The sequence below is a fragment of the Arvicanthis niloticus genome, chromosome 27, assembly GCF_011762505.2.
Source record: "Arvicanthis niloticus isolate mArvNil1 chromosome 27, mArvNil1.pat.X, whole genome shotgun sequence".
Taxonomy (NCBI): Eukaryota; Metazoa; Chordata; class Mammalia; order Rodentia; family Muridae; genus Arvicanthis; species Arvicanthis niloticus.
In genome coordinates, this window is record NC_133435.1 from 8,220,892 (window position 1) to 8,239,739 (window position 18,848).

The 18,848-nt window shown below is 37.5% G+C and overlaps 1 protein-coding gene across 1 annotated transcript in view; it reads left to right on the top strand.

The window, feature by feature from the left end:
• Positions 1-18,848, top strand: part of Cntn5 (contactin 5) — a 1,035,258-nt gene that overhangs the window by 799,437 nt on the left and 216,973 nt on the right. Inside the window, exons 10-13 of the mRNA XM_076926087.1 lie at positions 3,612-3,793; positions 11,208-11,344; positions 13,462-13,591; positions 15,807-15,957. Of these exons, the coding sequence (XP_076782202.1) occupies positions 3,612-3,793; positions 11,208-11,344; positions 13,462-13,591; positions 15,807-15,957 (600 nt within the window). The remainder of the gene's footprint in view (positions 1-3,611; positions 3,794-11,207; positions 11,345-13,461; positions 13,592-15,806; positions 15,958-18,848) is intronic.

The window sequence follows — 18,848 nt, forward strand, 5'->3', positions numbered from 1 at the left end:
TGAAGAACTACATATGAAATGTTCAAAATTCTTTGTCTTCTAGTGTTAATTGAAACCAGAACATGAATAATGAAAAAATATGAATGATTTTTTTGCAATTATTTTACATATTTCTTCCAAAGACTCACTCCACTGTACTATCAGAGATGCCATCACACAAACAATGGCTATAAAAAATAGTAAAAAAATAAAAATAATAAAAATTTATAGATATGAAAATAAGATGTCTCCTGAAGTTTATAGTTGGAAAAAGATGGAAAATATATTTAGGATATATAAGTGAAAAATAAAGACAGAAAATTCTGCATTATATAAATTTTTATTTAATATTATATGCTTGATGTATATTTATTTATGTAGAAGGGAGCACATGCTCCCTGACACACATGTACAGGTCATAGGAAAACATGTGTCAGCTCTTCCCTTCCATCATGTGTCTCGCAGACTGAACCCAAGTCATCAAGTCTTGGTGCTTTTTACTATTGAGCCACCTCAGCAGCCCAGTATTTTATGTTTTAAGGGTTCTATAAACTGAGAAAGGTGCATGGGAACAAAGCAGTTCCAAAGGTTAGGGAAATACCAAAAGTGACTGCGTGGCCTTTCAGCATCCTTCCTCCCATCTTCCAGACCTGGGAGCCAAGAAACTGGAATGTGTGCTCACCATCTTTATATTTGTTTAAGGAAATTATTTTAGAACATATACACAGAGATCTATTAGGGTTTTTATTTATTTTTGATTTTTGAATATCCAGGTTTGTTTTATAAGTCCTGAGGTCATTTGTGATTTGCTTGTATTTCTCAACCTTTTTTAAAAAATTTTTCCCATGGTATTCATAGATACACACACACAGAAACGCACACATGCACATGGACACATACACACACACAGGCACACATGTTTTCTTTAATATACCTTGAATTATTTTCAGAATTATTTTTATCATATTTAAAGAAATGTGGACTTCCATTGATAAACATGGTAGGGCCACAATTATCAAACTACATCTCAAGTGAAGACAACTGAAAACCTAAGTAAAGTGTAAATAACGAATGTTTTCATATAATATATGACAAAACAGGAATGTGAACCCTCAGAGAAACAAACCAGATGAAACTGGTCATCAGGCATGTGAGGGAATCCTTACATTAGAGTTGTAACATGGTATTTGTGTTTTCTAGACTGCTCAGGGCCCTGGATTTGATTAATAATGCCAATTCCACACACACACACACACACGTACAGTAATAAATAATGCTATCATTCCTGTAAGAAAAGACATCTTGTTCAAGAGTACTTTCTAAAAGGCCTCTATAGTCACCATTTATAATTTAGAGCTGAATGTTATAGGACATTCATTTAGGATGCAAAGTGCTTTGTTATTAAAGGGAGTGGGGAGTGGCCTCATTTAGCAGGTCATACAAACTAGAGCTGGGTTGAGGAAGGAGATTGGAGACAGGAGGAAGTGTGTTTCTGGGTCAGACCATAGCGAATGAGGAGGCAAGAAAGAAAATTGGGAAATACATAGGCTTTGTTGAAAACGTGTAGCATGGAGCTGTTAAGAGGTCAGTCAGTGAAACAGAGCTGACCATAGAACAGATTCCAGTGCATGAGCTTGCATTAGAGAAGGCAGGCAGTCAGCCATTGTCAGCCAACAGAGCATCGTGAGTAATGTGGGAATTGTGAACCCCATCCCTATATCCCATGAAAGCAGTGCTGTAGTCCGGTTGGGTGTTTGCCAAAATGCTATAGAACAGTTTTAAAATTGCCATAGAATATCTGTAAAAATATTGACCTAAACTTTACTTCTGAAATTATTTTCTAAACAAGAACAGGTTCAGAACTCAGGGGGAAAAAAAAAAGACAAACAAAAAACAAAAAAACAAAACAACAGCCCACAGAAAATGTACTTCTGAGATCCTGTCTTAGAAACCAAGATATGGTAACAGCCAGACAGGGAGCAGGATTGATGACAGACAAATTCTATTTAATAATTTCTTTTGGGCAATTTCATACAATAAGCAGTGTACTCACAAGAGTCCTCTGTCCCAAGTTCATTGTCTCTTCAGTAATTATTATTGTATTTAACTATTTATATGTATACACATATGTGTATATATTTTACACACACGTGTACACGTAACCTGTGTATATTTAGAAACAAAATTTAAACTTTTTAAAACAATGGTCTGAAAGTAAACAATATTAAAAATTAATTTTAGATAATGTGCATGTACAATTTAGTGGTGTTTTCTTTTCAGACAAAAAAGAAAAACTGAAACAAATTAGTTTATAAACAAAAACTATACAAAAACTTCATACTTTTCCCAAAAAACAATTGCTATTTAAATAGTTTATACAGTATATTTTGATCATATTATTTTCTTGTGCCCAGCTCCTCCATCTACCCTCTACCTTCCTATACACCTCCATCTGTCTCTCTTCTGTCTCTGTCTCTCTGTCTCTGTCTGTCTCTGTTTCTGTCTCTGTCTCTAAAAAAGTCAAAGAAACAAACCAAAAATTGCAGTGAGACAAAATATAATAAAAGAAAAAATAGATTTCTTTTTGTGTTAGCCAACAACTTCTGGGCATGGGGCCTGCACTGGAGTGTGGGCACCCCATTGGAGAAAATTGATAGTCTTTTGTCAGTGGAAATTAATATAGCTTCTTTGTTAGAAATACACCTTTATGTCCACTTTTTCTTAATGCTGGGATTGTTGTCTGGTTTGAACCTGTGCAGGTCTTATATTTAACTAAATTAATCTCACACAATCCTAACAAGGGTACAGGGGAAGAGTATCATACATTACTGATAGGTAAAGGTGCTGCCACTGTATTTGGGAAAGCAGTATGCTAGTACTTATTAAAATAAAAAATGGGCATGCCTTTTGATCCATTAATCCAGCGTTTGAGAGAATCTCCTGCAAACCATGACAGCAACAATGCAATGCACCAGCACCTCCATATGACAAAAAGCATCAAATGAAAGCAACACTTTCCAGATCCTCGAGTTATGAGGGGCAGTGGACTCATATTTTCATATAATGAAGTTATATGCAGCTATGAATGAGAAAAGGCAAGCTAATATTTATTGAATAAAGCCGTTAGTATTAAATAGAAAGTATAAATGCTTGATATTAAAAACAAATAAACAAACAAACAAAATCCCTAAATGTCTCATTGTGGGTAGAAACATGTGACAAGGATCAGGTGGACGATGCTGTACAGACTGTTTGTTACTACAGAAAACAGATTTGCTACAGGGCTAGGGCAGAAAAGTTTTCCTATTGGATTCCCAAGTCTTTTGTTTGACTCTTGCTCTGTAACTGTTAGCTATTTCCTGAAAGTAATTTATTACCTAAAAATAAACCGTTTACATTTAGAAAATACTGGAGGGCTTCCGAAGAATTTCTTGCACTCTGAAAGAGAAAGATGTGATTCTCTGATCATATAACAGCCACGTGGAAAGCAACTTGTATCTGCTGGCATACCGCCCCAATTGTGATTACATTTTATTGTGTTCAGCCTATTAAGTGCTTAAATTACCAGATAACTGGATCCATGTTTCTAATAGTGGGAGGTATATTAACGGAGCCTTTGTTCCCCGTTGTAGCCCTGTTCCAACAATCACTTGGATGAAGGTTAATGGTTACATTCCCAGTAAGTCCAGACTGCGGAAATCCCAGGCAGTGTTGGAGATCCCGAACCTGCAGCTAGACGATGCCGGAATATACGAATGCACAGCTGAAAACTCCCGTGGGAAAAACTCTTTTCGTGGACAGCTACAAATATACAGTAAGTGTCTCAGAAGAGCACAAAGCTTTTCTCCCAAGGGTGAGACAGAAAATGCAAATTGGACCGAACATTGTTCATTTAGCAGTGGGAAATCTAAGTAATAACTTGTGAACATTTATTATTTTTTGGCATAAGAAATACCATGAAAAAAATGAACCTACACATAAAAATATTTTAAAGAAAAACAAACAAAAAATTTTCAGCCTCTTTGTAGATGACTGGGAGTTTATAACCATAAATACGAAACATTTGAATCAAACTAACAGCTGATAAAGTCAAATTTTATTTTATAAGTAGTATAAACTTATTTTAACTCTTAGCTCAACTCAGGGGTCAAAATTTTATGCCTATGCACCAAATCCTGCCTAGCTGCTGATTTAGGTAAATATCTGTTTGTTTCTAAATGCTTAGTTTCAGCTTTTGCTTGGCTCTGGGAGAATTAAATGGAGACAGGGACCCGCTGAGTTGCAAAGACTAAAATATTTGCTATCAAGCAGTTCACAGAAGTTTGCTGAGCTCTGGCCTGAGCTAATACATCTGTATGACAAATCGCTCCTGCAACTTGTGGGTGTTTGTTTTCCAAAAATGCCGGTCAGCCAACCAGGTGATGTATAAGTAGGGTGAAAGGGTTCGGACGTTCTTTCAATATCACATTGGTCACCCTGTGTCACACACGTCTGCTTTTCACATTTGCCTACACGGGGAGGGATGTGATAATGTGCTCACACCCCAGCTGAAAACACAAAACAGAGAAAGAGCACAGAGAAGGAAAGGCAGCGAGGAGAGGGAACAGATCTGGAATATGCACGTGGCTGATTCATCCATGATAGCTAACTCTCATTACATCTCAAGACTGCCTTTCCTGCAAAGCTAATGTCCTGTGAGGGAACTGTGAAAAAATCTTCTGAAATGCCGTGAATTAAAATCAACCTTTCTATAACCACAGTAACTCCTATTGAAACTCATCTCTTGGGCAGATTATACCATGAGCACTTCTTTCCTTCCCTCATTCCCTTCTCTCCTTCCCTCTCTCCTTTTTCCCTTCCTCTCTCTGTCCCTCCATCCCACCATCCCTTTCTCTCTCCATGTCTCCCTCCCTCTCTCCCTTTATTTTTTTTCTGTCTTTTTTCCATCCTTTCCTTTTTTCTTTCTTCATTCATCCATGTGCTATCAATAAAGCATTGAATTGGAAAAAAATCCTGAACCTCAAATTGAAGCTGAAAATGTGCAAAGGGTCATGAGGGTTCAAGGCACGTTCTGTCCTGAAAACTCTGGCTAGATGTTAAAAACCATCAGAACCTTAAATGGTTGAATGCACAAAAGCATCTGGGAAGAAAGCTAACCCTCCATGCCACTGAGAGGTCTGTAGGATGCACACAGGCATGGGTCAGAAGCTCTCAGGCTGCAGATGCACCTATTAACATTAGTGTGTGATCTACAATCTAACAAGTTTCTAATTTTATATAAAACCCAGTGCTTAGAACTCTTCATAATTTTTTAAAGCAGATAATCCTGACAGTCTGCTGACAAAGAAAAAAAAATGTTTTGTCATACCCCCACTGAAATACATTTTTATTCTCACAGTGATAGAATGGAGTACTAACCATCTTTAGAGAAAAAAAAAACTAGTTAAAAAAAAAAAGACAAGGATTTAAAAAGAGTTTTATGATTTAAATGTACAAAAGGTACTAAAGAATGCTTAGTACTAATGCAAATCATGACCCACATACCTCTGTTCTAAAGAATGGTATATTCCTAAAGAGAATGACTCGGAGTGTGGGGCCTGAGGTTCCTAGTTGACCTAACTTCTTTGCTATCTCTTCTTGATTCAGCTACTTGGTCCTCAGGCAGTAATTATTGCTGTAGATAGTGCCAAAATAAATTATTTTAACTCGGTATTGATTCATCACTTTGAACTTAAAAAATATATCAAAGCAGAAAAACTAGGCCAGTTTTCACTGTTTGCCATGTGTAGTTGACAGAACGGGTGGACATCTTGAAAGAATGTGATCTCTCACTCCAGCCCATAATGAGAATGGCTTCCTGTCAGATTTCATCATGGTACCATACTTTTAGATTTGTCCTAAGCCACCCCAGTTTCTGTCTGTTTCCTTTGGAAAATTCTAAACAATTTCTTCCTTTACTCCCAAAAATATCTGGATTCACACAACTTCTATAATTTAAAACTTCTGAGATTATAGGTAGGGTCTATATGAACCTACCTATGAGACAGTAAAGCTGCATTCTGATATTGCCCATTTTGTCAAGAAATGAGACCTAGCATTGGTGGCAGGCAGTTAGGTTTTTTTTATAACAGCATTGGTATTAAAATATAATATAACATATGATATAAGAAGATATACATAGAAGGTACATGAAGAGGCCCATGTTGTCAAATAAAAGGTAAAAAGAAGGGTAAATTTGTTTGTGTGGTGTAAATAAGTTAAAACTATAGAATTCAAGTAAAACATACAAAAATAAAAGTACTACATTTGAGGAGTGGTTTGAAGTTCAGAAAAAAGGTTCATACCTGTTCACGTGGATGTCCTGTGGCATCATGTATGGTAGATTTATGAGCTAATTTCTTTGACAACTCTAGCTTCGGATTATTTACCCCAAATCCTAGTTTTAAACTGTCACAGAAAAACTACACCCTACATTAAATTGAATTTTGTTTGTTAGCAGTCTCAATTAAAATGAAAGGAACAGATTAAACAAGAAAACAAGAAGGAAATTCGTGAGGAACAAAAAAAGGAAGGGGAAAAGGAGAGAGATGGGGGGACAACTGAAGGGAAGATAGAGGATGTAAAGGAGGTGGAAGAAAGACAATGAAACAGCGGCCATAACTTAGCAGTTCTAAGGGGATCTTAGGAAGTAAGGCATTCTGTGAACAGAGAGCATAGTATATAGTGATATGTAGCATGTGCCCCCACAGCCTGTGATTTGGGGTTGATAGTCACTACATTGTATCTACACTTTAGTAGAATAGAATTTAATGTATGTGTATGTGTTACCAGGGTACTTAGAATAAAGATATGTACTGTTTCAAACAGCCCAGAAAGGACATAGCTGCATTGCTGGTGTAGATAATAAATAGTAGATATAGGTTGGTCATTTAGTCCCTGAGCAGCACCTTCATTGATTTTAATATGTTTTGATATCTATAGTTTAATTATATGTATTTTCAAGGCAACCTTTCTGAGGTTATTTTTAATATTTCTTTCTGGAACTAAGCATGCTGTTCAGGAAGCAGTTAATTTTTTTTATAAATATACCTTATTATAATGCTTATTGCTTTTATACAAACATCACTCTGTAGGATTCAGCATGAAACAAGTGAATGAGGAGACTGAGCAATGACTGCTGACAGGTAGTCACTGAGAGTTTGTGTTTGAGGCTGCACATAGCCAGGGCTTCACAAGAGAGATTATGTTCTAGGTTATACATTGCCAGGATTTGACACAAGAGCTTATGCTCTAGGTTACATTTTGCCAGGGCTTCACAGGAAAGCTTTTGTTCTAGACTGTACATGGTGTCACACATCAGCCTGAGTGGCACTCAATAACAAGGCTATTATATCTACAGAGATTAAGGAGTCATTACTACAAATTGAGTTGGAAGTACATGCTGTGCTCAGGTTGAAGGGTAGACAGAATGTAGGCTGTGAGAAAATGGCCATGAGAAAAAAAGAAGAAGAGGTTTTAAAGTCTCGAGAGTGCAAGAAAACACATACTCTTATGAACGGGGAGGGGAGCTGTGGTGAGACTGAAGGCACCAGCAGGGAAAGTGGGGTAGGGGACAGGAGGCGTTCTATCAAACCTGAAGCTTACACAAACCCTCCTCTTACCATCGTTTCTCCTGCACTATATTTACACAGCATGCACACTGTACGAGATGTTATAAGCAATTGTGAGAAGAGAGCAGCAGACTCTGAGCCTTTAGCTTTGGTTAAATAAATAAATGAACAATCAAACAAAGCTTATTTTAACAGATGTACAGCATTAGATTTAACCTCTACCCTCACAAAACTAATAAACTGAGTTTTAAAAGTTCCAAGCAAACAACCAACCAAACAAACAAAAAAGAACAGAATCCAATCTGGAATTGATGACTAAAGTTTATCTCTTATCTCCATTCTTGCTAACTATAGTACAAAAAAGATGATTCCTGTGGACTGTGTTATCCAGCTTCACAGATTACTGACATATTAAAGCTCTTGCAATTATTTTTATGCTTCAAAATTGTGCGGGTTTTTTGTGTTTGGATTTTCAAGAGTGTTTACCACAGTAAAACTACACACAGATTCACCTTAGAAAATGATATAAACTTACAGATTTCTAGTTCTTAATATCATCCAGGATGCCATAATTGTTTCTGTGGGGAAACATTTTCTTGTCTTGAATCTATTATTCTGAAAATGGTGCCATATATGTGTTCACATTTGATCAAAAATGAAGTTATATGTGGGTGATGGATTGGGGCAGAGAATCAATCACTATTTATTATGTTCAATCATCATAGCAGCCCAGTGAAATAGGAATTATCATCTACAGCTTACAAATGAGGCTCATTAAAGGAATTCATTTCCAGTTATAGATTACGGCAAGGGCACCACAGAGTGGGGCTTGAACCTACGTTCACCCCCCAACTATATAATCCAGCGCTGTACATTAGCTTTCTCTGGCTCACAGCTGAGAGCCATAACACTAAAATTGATCTATGTCAGTAAAATGTGTTGAGTCCTCAATACTTAAGATACAGGAACAGAGAAGCAGCCAATAACACTTAGCATATGTCAGGAGAGACTTACAGAGTTCCCAACAATGAGAGGTAATAAGCATGGCTTGCTCTATGCACATCTGCTTCCCGCATCACAAAATGGAACCCGAAGATGGTTCTGAAGCCCAAATGTATCACATAAGTAGCTGCCAGGATACAGGGCATCTGGCGAGGTTCTAACAGTTTTCCACTTCAAAGACCATATGTCTCCTCAGTTTTCTAAGCCCTAAAAGACGTGGTCCAACATAAGCCAGATGAAAGTTACAAAGTTTATTGAAAATTCAACCAAACCTGGGATTTATTTTTCACTTAAATCGTGTATACAGGTATGTTTACATGTATGTGTGTGAATGTTTATGTGTGTGCATGTGTGTGTTTGTATGTATTTGTTTATATATGTTCGCTGTGTATATATATGTGTGTGTATGTCTGCATATGTGGTGTGTGTGTGTGTATGTATGGTATGTTTTATGTGTGCAAGCATGTGTGTGTGCGTGTGTGTGCACATGTGCAAGCACACAATATAACACATGTGGATGTCAGAGCACAATTTATCAGCAGTTAGCTCTTTTCTTCTACCACGTGTTCACAGGGGCTGAACTCAGGTGTGAGATAAGCGTCTCTCCCTCTTAAGCCATGTTGCTGGCCCAGATTTTCATTTTATAGATAAGTGAACAATTCCCCACCATGCAGACCAAGTTTTGGTGTGTGCTGACCCTGTGTTACTATTTAGAAGTTAAAGCCATCCTCTTCCCCAAGTTAACAGCAATCTGCTGCCAAAGGAAAACGTAAAAGGAACCGTGTGTCTCTGACATCATATTACCTGGACTCTCCCAGGATGCTGTAGTAAAATACTTTCAGGCTACAATCTAGTGTATGGTTCTAAAACTATCTTCTGTTCCGTTTCACTGCATCTCTTAACGCTTTGTGCATGTAATTAGTGCACAGCTAGCAGTTTAGGAAATACGATGCAATGGTAAAATGAAGGATAACAACAGAAAAGTGCCGTGAGAGCTGAAAAGACCTTGTGTTGGATGTAACTCCTTGCACACATACACCATCACAGAAGGAAATTCTTAAATACCTTGATGCTTAGGTGTTAACTAAGATTAACTTTTGAAGTATGAAGTTTATCTTCATTTTTAACATCATCTATGACCCACATTTTGGTTGTGTTTCTGTCTGTGTTTCTACATATGTGCATATTTGTGTGGCACTTAAAAATCCTTTCTTTTAAGTCAATTGCCAAGCAACTTGTATCTACTGACTGAGACGAGCATGTGAGGACACAGGCAATCACACCCAAGGTGCGGAGTTGCTTCTGTTACTAGGTGATACAGATGCTGCTGTCTAATGCTGGGCACACTGCTCCGCTCAGCACTAGGAGTTCCAGGATGAAATGCCCCTGCTTTGACTGCTTCAAACAATACAAATGAATACACAAGTATTTTTTAAATAGTCTTATTTACAAGTAAGTCAGTGAAGAAAAGACATTTTAACTTTTATTTTCTGCAATATATATATATATATATATATATCCCACAGTGTTTAATGATAATGAAATTTTTATATGCTACCATTTTGAAACTTTCTTCACTAATTATATTAGAGGAACTTAATTAAATTCTAAAAAAAATACGCTAAGTAAAATTCAAACTCAAAAATTAGTTTTTCAAAATCATTCTCATGTACACATACATAGACATGTACACTTACACAGACATGTACACACACATCAGAACAACTGTTCAGAGGACCTGTTATGTGCTGCTTAACACAAGGGCTATTCTTTCAAATGACTGACTTTCTACCATGTAAGCTGTGGAGAGAAGCAAACCACTTGCTTTAAAGTATTTGTGTGTATGTGTGTGTATGTGTGTGTGTGTTTGTGGTGTTTAAATTATAATTATTTATGTTTACAGAAATACCTTCAGTAAGCAAAATACTCATCCTGTCTTAATTCTATTTGTTGTTTTGGAAATCGCTTTGTGTGTAGTGTGTCTGAGGCTGGCCTGGTCTAAAGAGCTAGTTGTAGGACAGCCAAGGCTACACTGAAAAACCCTGTCTGGAAAAAAAAAAAAAGAGAAAAGAAAAAATAATAATGTGTTCCCCTGTGTAATAATGACACTGCCATATAATAATGACTTGCCCCGTGTGTAACAATGACATCCTCTGGTATGTAATAAAGGCATCCTTCCCCATGTAATAATGATGTGCCTCCTGTATAATGACGTGCTCCCCTGTGTAGTAATGACATACTTTCTGTATAATAATGATGTGCTCCCCTGTGTAATAACAACATACTCTTCTGTGTAATAATGGCATGCCCCCCCATGTAATAGTGATGTACTCCCCTGTGTAATAATGGTGTTCCCCCACAAGTATTAACATTTTCCCTGTGTAATAATGACATGTTCCCCTTTGTAATAATGGTATACCCTACTGTGTAATAGTGATTACTCTCCTGTGTAATGATGTGCTCCCCTGTGTAGTGATGTGCTCCCCTGTGGTTACATGAACGCTACACATAAGAACTAAACCTATAGAAATACAGTGGATTTTTCCTGGTGAAGGTTAAATGTGGAAAATGTGGAAGTGTTGTGCTCACTTTTCTTTCTTGTTTACATGCTCACAGCATACCCACACTGGGTACAGAAACTGAATGATACCCAGCTGGACAGTGGGAGTCCTCTGCAGTGGGAATGCAAGGCTACTGGAAAACCCAGACCCACATACCGCTGGCTGAAGAACGGAGCACCCCTCTTGCCACAGGTACGTGGGGAACTCAAAACTTCTGCCTAGCAATTAAAGTACCATGAGGTGTTCATTGGGGTCTGTAGAGAGAATCTATTATATACTGTAAGGAATCTGTCTATAAAAAACTGATGGCGTATTAGCTGAGGCAGGATTAGAAGGTGGGATATCTGGCAGAGGGAAAGGGTTGAGGGCAGGAACTCAAGCAGGGCAGGAACCTAGAGACAGCAGCTGATGCAGAGGCCATGAAGAGTATGCTGCCTACTGCTTGCTCCTCTTCCTCAGCCTGCTTTCTAATAGAAACCAAGACCACCAGACAAGGGGTAGCACCACCCACAATGGGCTGGGCTCCTTCCCATCAATCCCTGATTAAGAAACTGCTTAACAGGCTTGCCTACAGTTATGGAAGCACCTCTCCAATGGGGTTTCCTCCTTTCTGATGACTCATCATGTATCAAGTTAACAGAAAATTGGCCAGTATACATAACATGTACCATGAAATGATCCTCTTTTGCCTTTTCATATGTGAATGAATAAATACATATGTAATATATAAAAATCATTTATTATTTTAATTATGTGACTCCCTCTTAGATTAATTGTATTACACAAAAGTTATTAAAGGTCTATAAATTCATAGACAAATATCACCAATCATGATAGACTTGCTGCCATTTCTAGCTGACTTTTACCTATCATTTGGCTCATAGCCCCACTGTGCACTTGATAAAACTGATCTGGAAGACAAGATTACTTGGGTTTGTGTTTCTATATGAAAAAAAAAAAAAAACAACTAGAATAAAATTGTAATACTCTGTGTCCTGGTGTCCTGGGAAGCGTCTTTCCATGATGTTCAAACTTAACAAATGTCTTTTCAATAAATCAATTGCATACTTTTAAAAGCATTCCCTGTATGACAGATCTACATTGATTACTTTTTAATTGTATCATAAGAAAGTTAATTTCAATAGCTCTCTTCCTTGATTGTGGCCTTCACAGAAAGGTGATCAGAGGAGAAATACATCATTGTTTATGACAAGACAAGAAGGACTGTGTAGACAGTTTGAACTGAGTGTAAAGTCCTGTCCAGGTAGGCAGGATAGTGCCATGCTGTCTCTTGTACCATTTACCTCCCAGGGTCTCAGTTTCTTTCTTTTTAAAGTCACGCCTTTCCCATAGTTTCAAGTTATGACATTGTCTTGTTCTGATGCCAGTTAAGCCTAGAGAAAATGCAGTTACACCAAAAGACTGGTACACATACAAAGCCATGAAAGCAAACTTAGATTTCAGTTCATAAATTTTTTCCTCTGACCTTCTTAGAGAAGAGACCACTGATAGTCACATATTTTATTCCAAACATCCTGGTCACACAAATCCCTCTGCCAGATATTGACTTTGCTGAATGAATGGGTTTGTTTTGAAAATGGTGTCGAATTACCTGTTATCTATATTAATAATGGAATCCCAGCTCATGAAGATATTAATACTTAAGGAGGCTTTTGATGTTAAGCTTAAGATATCTCTGTTTTTAAATGTTGAATAGTAAAATTTGTTTTTGAGATGTGCTTTTCTTTTGAGATGTTTGATCCATCTTTTGTAAAAACTTCCACATAATACTAAAGTGTGTGACAATTGCATATATAACCTAAGTACATAATAGCTGTTATTGCTATTGGTGATCTGTGTTAGTTTGTTGAGTAGTAATAGAAGAGTCACACTTCTGGACAGATGGACATAGGGGCCATTGCCATGAGCTGGGCTATAACTTACCTCTGTTATACTCCACACTCTGTCCTTTCCAGAATGGACCTACTTTCTACTTCTGCTTCATAAAAGGAATGCCTATTAACCCCATATTTATTGATTCTTCTCATGGATTCAACTAATCTACCAAACAAAGCAGTCTCAAGACAAGAAACAAAGTTACTGAGCAATAAGTCATAATTGATTTCCAAAAAGCAATTGGAAATCATAATTGATCTATAAAAGGCAAAATATGCATTAAAGAATTAACTTGCAGAATAATGTTAACTATGTTAACTAGAGACCCTCTTTAGATGGTCTGTGGGATTTAAGTGGATGGTTCACTTGAGATGTTTGCTTTCTAGGTATCATTTCTTTTTATGCCATTACAGAGCAGAGTGGACACAGTTAATGGAGTATTGGCGATCCATAGTGTGAATCAATCAGATGCTGGGATGTATCAGTGTTTGGCTGAGAATAAATATGGAGCTATTTATGCGAGTGCCGAGCTGAAGATTCTAGGTATGCAGTTTTTCGGTAAATAATAAAAGAAAGAAGTTTGCCTTTCTTCTCCTCCCTTTATTCCAACTATACTGAAGTTTTATGATGTGATTCTAAAATCCATTTTCTAGCTTGAAAAGAAGCAGTATATCACGTTGATATTCCTTCTGCAATTTCTCCCATTGTGTTTATGTGCATGACTTTAGTCTTCATCATAAATGGCTGATACAATGTCTTTGCTGTGGCAGAGAATAAAATCACGAAGGAGAGAAAATATGTTAATTTTCACAGGAGAAGGCCCAGAGGGTGTGTATGGGGATATTCTCAGTTCCATTCTTTTGTTGTGTTTAAACGCCCTAACACAGCAGCTTAAGGGTGCAAAGTTTATTCCTCTGACACTTCCAGGTCATCAGGGAAGGAACTCAATCAAGAACTTGAAGCAGAAACTATGGAACTATGATGCTTCATACTAGCTCAGAGAGGCTCATGCTTAGCTAACTTTCTTACACAGCACAGAGGCATCAGCCTAAGAGTGGTGCCAGCACAGTGAGCTGGGCCCTCTTATATCAACTAATAATCGCAACAATCCCACATGCACATGCACATGCACATTCCAATCATTTCTGAGCGATTTCTCACCCAAGGTTTACCTCATTGGCAACTCTAGGCTGATTCAATTTGACAAAGCCAAGAAAGACAGGGATCCTTTATTTGGTCAGCTTGTCCTGTTCCCATAGAAATGTTAATGTTTTCCTAAATAGTTCTAATTACTATTGTGTAATTGACACTTCAAAAAAAAAAACGTACCAACGTGAATAGCCCCTCTCTCTGAGACATCTGCATTGGAGAGAAAAGCCCGTTTGGGGCCCAGAGTGCAAGCATAAAAAGCTCCACTTTTGCTAAGATGGGACTTGGACAGGACGTCAAGACCACTGCACCATACTGCAGGAAGGATTTCACCCAGGTGTCCCAGAGTACTACTTAGTATACTGGGGATACCTGCACTGTAACACTTAGATGGGTCCCTAAGCCTTGTTCAGGGATGGCTGCAGTACAAAAAGATACTAAAGTGATCTTAACACTCTATCTTCACAGTGTGTCTCAGAGCCTTCTTTAAACATAAAATTTACAGAAAAAAAATACATGGTCTCGGGGACTTGGAAAGATACTAAATGTGATACATCACAGATACTCACTTATGAATATTTACAACTGAAATTGCTCAATATTACAAAAAAAAATCACAGCAAATAGATACAGGATTCCATCACAATTTCTTCATCTTAACAAATCAAATGTTAATGCAATTTCTTCTCAACACGTGTTTCAGTGTCTCAGAATTGAAAGTTTGATTCAGCCTCAGTCATCTCAGAGCTTTCCCAGAAACAGACTCAAACCCTTCTACTCAATAGACACACTTTCATACCTGTTAGGAGTCAATCCCAGGGGGCAGCTGAAACTGTTCCTGTAATCTTCCCATGCCTTCCTCTGCTAGGCTTCACGATTTTGACAGTCTTCGATTGTAATGTATGTCTCACTTTACTGTCGCCCTGTCCTGCATCATATAGCTTTAACATGGGCATACGTTACTGCCGAGAGACATGCAAAGGTCCAGCTGGCAAAAACAATTGCTCACTCAGATACTGTAGACTTGCTTATTTCAGAGAAAGAATCTTAATGTAAATGTGGTGAATCGTAACGAATGATGGTACTTAGACAAGTAATTGAGAGAAATGAAATACATTTTTAACTATAATTCATAAAGTGCCATTTCTTTAAAGAATGTTTTCTATGAAAACTGCAGTCACCTCTGTATAATTCTAAAGCAACGTCAGGCGGGCTCAATTAAATTGGAAAATGGAAGTCAAAAATTTTCTTGCCAAGAATGTAAGTCCATCACTTCACAGAAACCTAAAGTTGACTCTCTTGGCTGACCTCCTAACCAATGTCTAAGTGACTCTCAGTCTTTCACAGTTGACCTTCGTAATCAGGAATAAAGTTTCACTTACAAAAGTAGTCCTCATTTGTAAGATCCAAGTTTATTTGAAACCCTTAACTCATAGTGAACACATAATCACTGAAATCTCTCCTAATTAATACATTTTGTGCTAATGACATATTCTTTTTGTGAGATTTTTAAGAGAAATGTGTGCCAGAGAAAGGAACTGAACACGCAGATAAATGAACTTTAATTCTCGGCATTGCCTGTGATGGAAGTCTCTTCTCTTTGCCACAGCCTCACCACCCTCCTTTGAACCGAATCAAGTGAAGAAATCAATAATTGTTACCAAAGACCGGGAAGTGCTCATGGAGTGCAAACCCCAGGGCTCTCCAAAGCCAGCCATTTCCTGGAGGAAGGGAGACAAGCCAGTGAGAGGGAACAAGAGGTGAGAACTTATATTGCATTTCATTCTCTTACCATCAAAATTCGTTTATTTTTGGTAGTATATGCAGTTATGGACTTCTCCGAGATTCCTTTATGCACATGCAGTATGGTGTTGCATTCTTGTTCTCCTACTAACCTGTACTCCTTGATTACTCTTCTCGCTCGCCCTCTGCCTCCCCCAAATAGTTCCTCCCTCTACTGAGATCAAAATCACATGTTTTAGACGTTGCAAATGACAACCATGAATTATATAAGTCTGGCAGAGATTATGAGATGATTTATAAACCAATTAAAGTGTGATTTTTTTCTATATCTGATCCTAGCAAATCTGATCACTTTAACAATGCCTTTGCCTCTCAGTCATAATTTCACTATATTTTAAATGAAACTCGCTGGTTTTGGTTTGCATTTTGACTTTGCGTTTTGGTGGACCACATATTGTCTGTGATCATTTTACTGTCTGCTTTGTTTTCATTTGATGCTGGTATTTAGATAATGTGAACATATTCTAGGTCTATTGCATAGTCATTTTATGATGAAATTTGTGCCATGTGATGTTTGTGCCAATGTCTGCTTTTCTGTTTTTAATCATGTGGGTGAAAATAAAATAGAATTACTTTGGTGGCAATAAGCACATGTGAATTATGTAGAAGAATATTCAACATATCAATGTTTGTCTCTGGAAATCAAGAGGCAATTAAAAAAATCCAGACAATGAGAATTAATCTATCCTGCTGTGCTGTATCTTCTATCTGGGCTGTTCTGTCAAGTTCCAAGCTGTTCTAGCAAGTTCCAAGCTTCGCTGGTCATTATCCAGTGATGTTAGAGGTACTGGTTAAGACGTGCTAAAACACCTACTATGGAAACATAACCGTGTTTATTATTGCATAAGAACTTTTGTGTTTACTTTACCTATAAAATAAGAAGTTTCACAAGTTCTGCAGATGCAAAGGTAAGTACCAGTATGTCTAAGTAATTCAAGTCAGCACTGGTGTTGAGTCTTACAAGTAACTTTGGAATTCTTTTTAAATTTTTTGAGAAATTTCTTTACAAAGTGATCTCTCAGCATGTGTAAGATATGCTGATTTAGATGAGCCTTGTTTCATGGTTGTGTTCAGTGGGGGCAGGCGGGACCTCTTGTTTAGCTGGGATGATCACATGGGTATGAGCAGTCAGAATGAGCTTCTTGGTTTCACAGAGAATTCTTCTGTCTTGTATAGGAGTACATGACAAACTTAAACCAGCATTTTCCTTTGGCTGAATCAAAAGGTATAAACTATTCTATTTTGAATGCATTATTTTATTTTGTTTTGAGACAACCTGTGGACTGTCTCATATTTACTCCAGTTCACATGAGTGCTCTTCAGCTGTTCAGCAATACTGAAATGTGAGTTTAAAGTTAGGTGGCATCGGTTTTTACCAGAGTGGACATAATAACAGAAGTAACAGAAATAGGAGTTGACTCTTACAATAATATAAACAAAATGAACTTGGTAAATTTTAGAAAGTGAAAGTCACAGTTTATGGGTTTCCCAGCTATGTCTACCTGACTTGCCATACACCCCTAAGTACTCAGATCATAAGAAGGAGCTCAGGTACTACATTTATTTTCAAATCTCAATACTTCTCATTAAAATGCTCACCAGAAAGGAGGCCTCAAAGTGAAATGTTTGTGTTTTTCATATTCAAGGAAAAACAAGATTTGACCGCATTCTTCTTCCCAGTCTACATATTTCAAACTACAAACTGGTTCTGCTTTCAGACAAATAGTGACCTTTCCCACTCTGACAATGATAGATATACCTGAGCCAGGTGGCTGCTGTAATCCCAGCTATTTACTAGAATGAGGGAGGAAGATCTCAGACAAAGCTTACCCTGGGCAGCCCAGCAAGACTCTGATCAAAGTACAACAAAACTAAAATTGACGACTGGGAATATCATATAGCGACGTACCATGCATATGTCTAATCACCAGAACAAAACCAATGTTGGCATAGTAGTAAAATACCATTATCATGAATGGACAATGAGTTACCATAGAGAGTCATTACAGTTTCCTCGAATGCTTCATTCATTAGGTGGATTATGAATCTTAGGGAACTAAAGAGTTGTTGTTTGTGTCCTCGGGCGCATCCTGTAGCATAACGGATGGTCAGTGAGAAATACTACTTAGTTGATTTATTTCAGCATCACTTTTAATGGTGATGGCTGCATTTAAGCCAGGGGCACTCACAATTGCAAGTCACTTTTTCATCCTAGACAGCAGAATACTACAGGATGTGAGACAAGAAGTTAGTTCCATTGCTCATGTTTCAGTTTGTGGGGTTCAATACTAGACCTGCTTCTTTAAAAAAAAAAAAAAAAAAAAAAAAAAAAAAAAAAAAAAAAAAAAAAACATAACACTGGAAGCTGAAGAGCTAGCTCAGAAGTTAAGAGCATTGGATGCTCTTTCAGAGGACCCAGGTTTGTTTTCTAACACCCACATAGAATAGAGACTTACCTCTTTAACTCCAGTTCCATGGGATTAAGTGCCCTCTTCTGACTTCTCCTAGTAGCAGGCACATATGTGGTACACTTACCTACACACAGGCAAAATGTTCATACATGTAAAATAGAAACAGATAATCCTCATTGGAAGTAACGAGGAATTTTGTTGACTTTTAAGAATTGAATAAAATGCTAAATAGAAAATAAGTTGGCTGGTATATCGCAGGTTAATATGAGATTCTTATTAAAATGTCAGAATTGTGGTTCTCTCCTGGAGAGAAGAGAGAGAAAAGCAGGGAAAGAAGCAGAAGCAGAGGAGGAAAGGCGGAGCACACAGAGGCAGTGATGGCACCACCATTGTAACTGTGGGGGTTTGTGTGTTAACAACAGTTTCTCTTATCAACA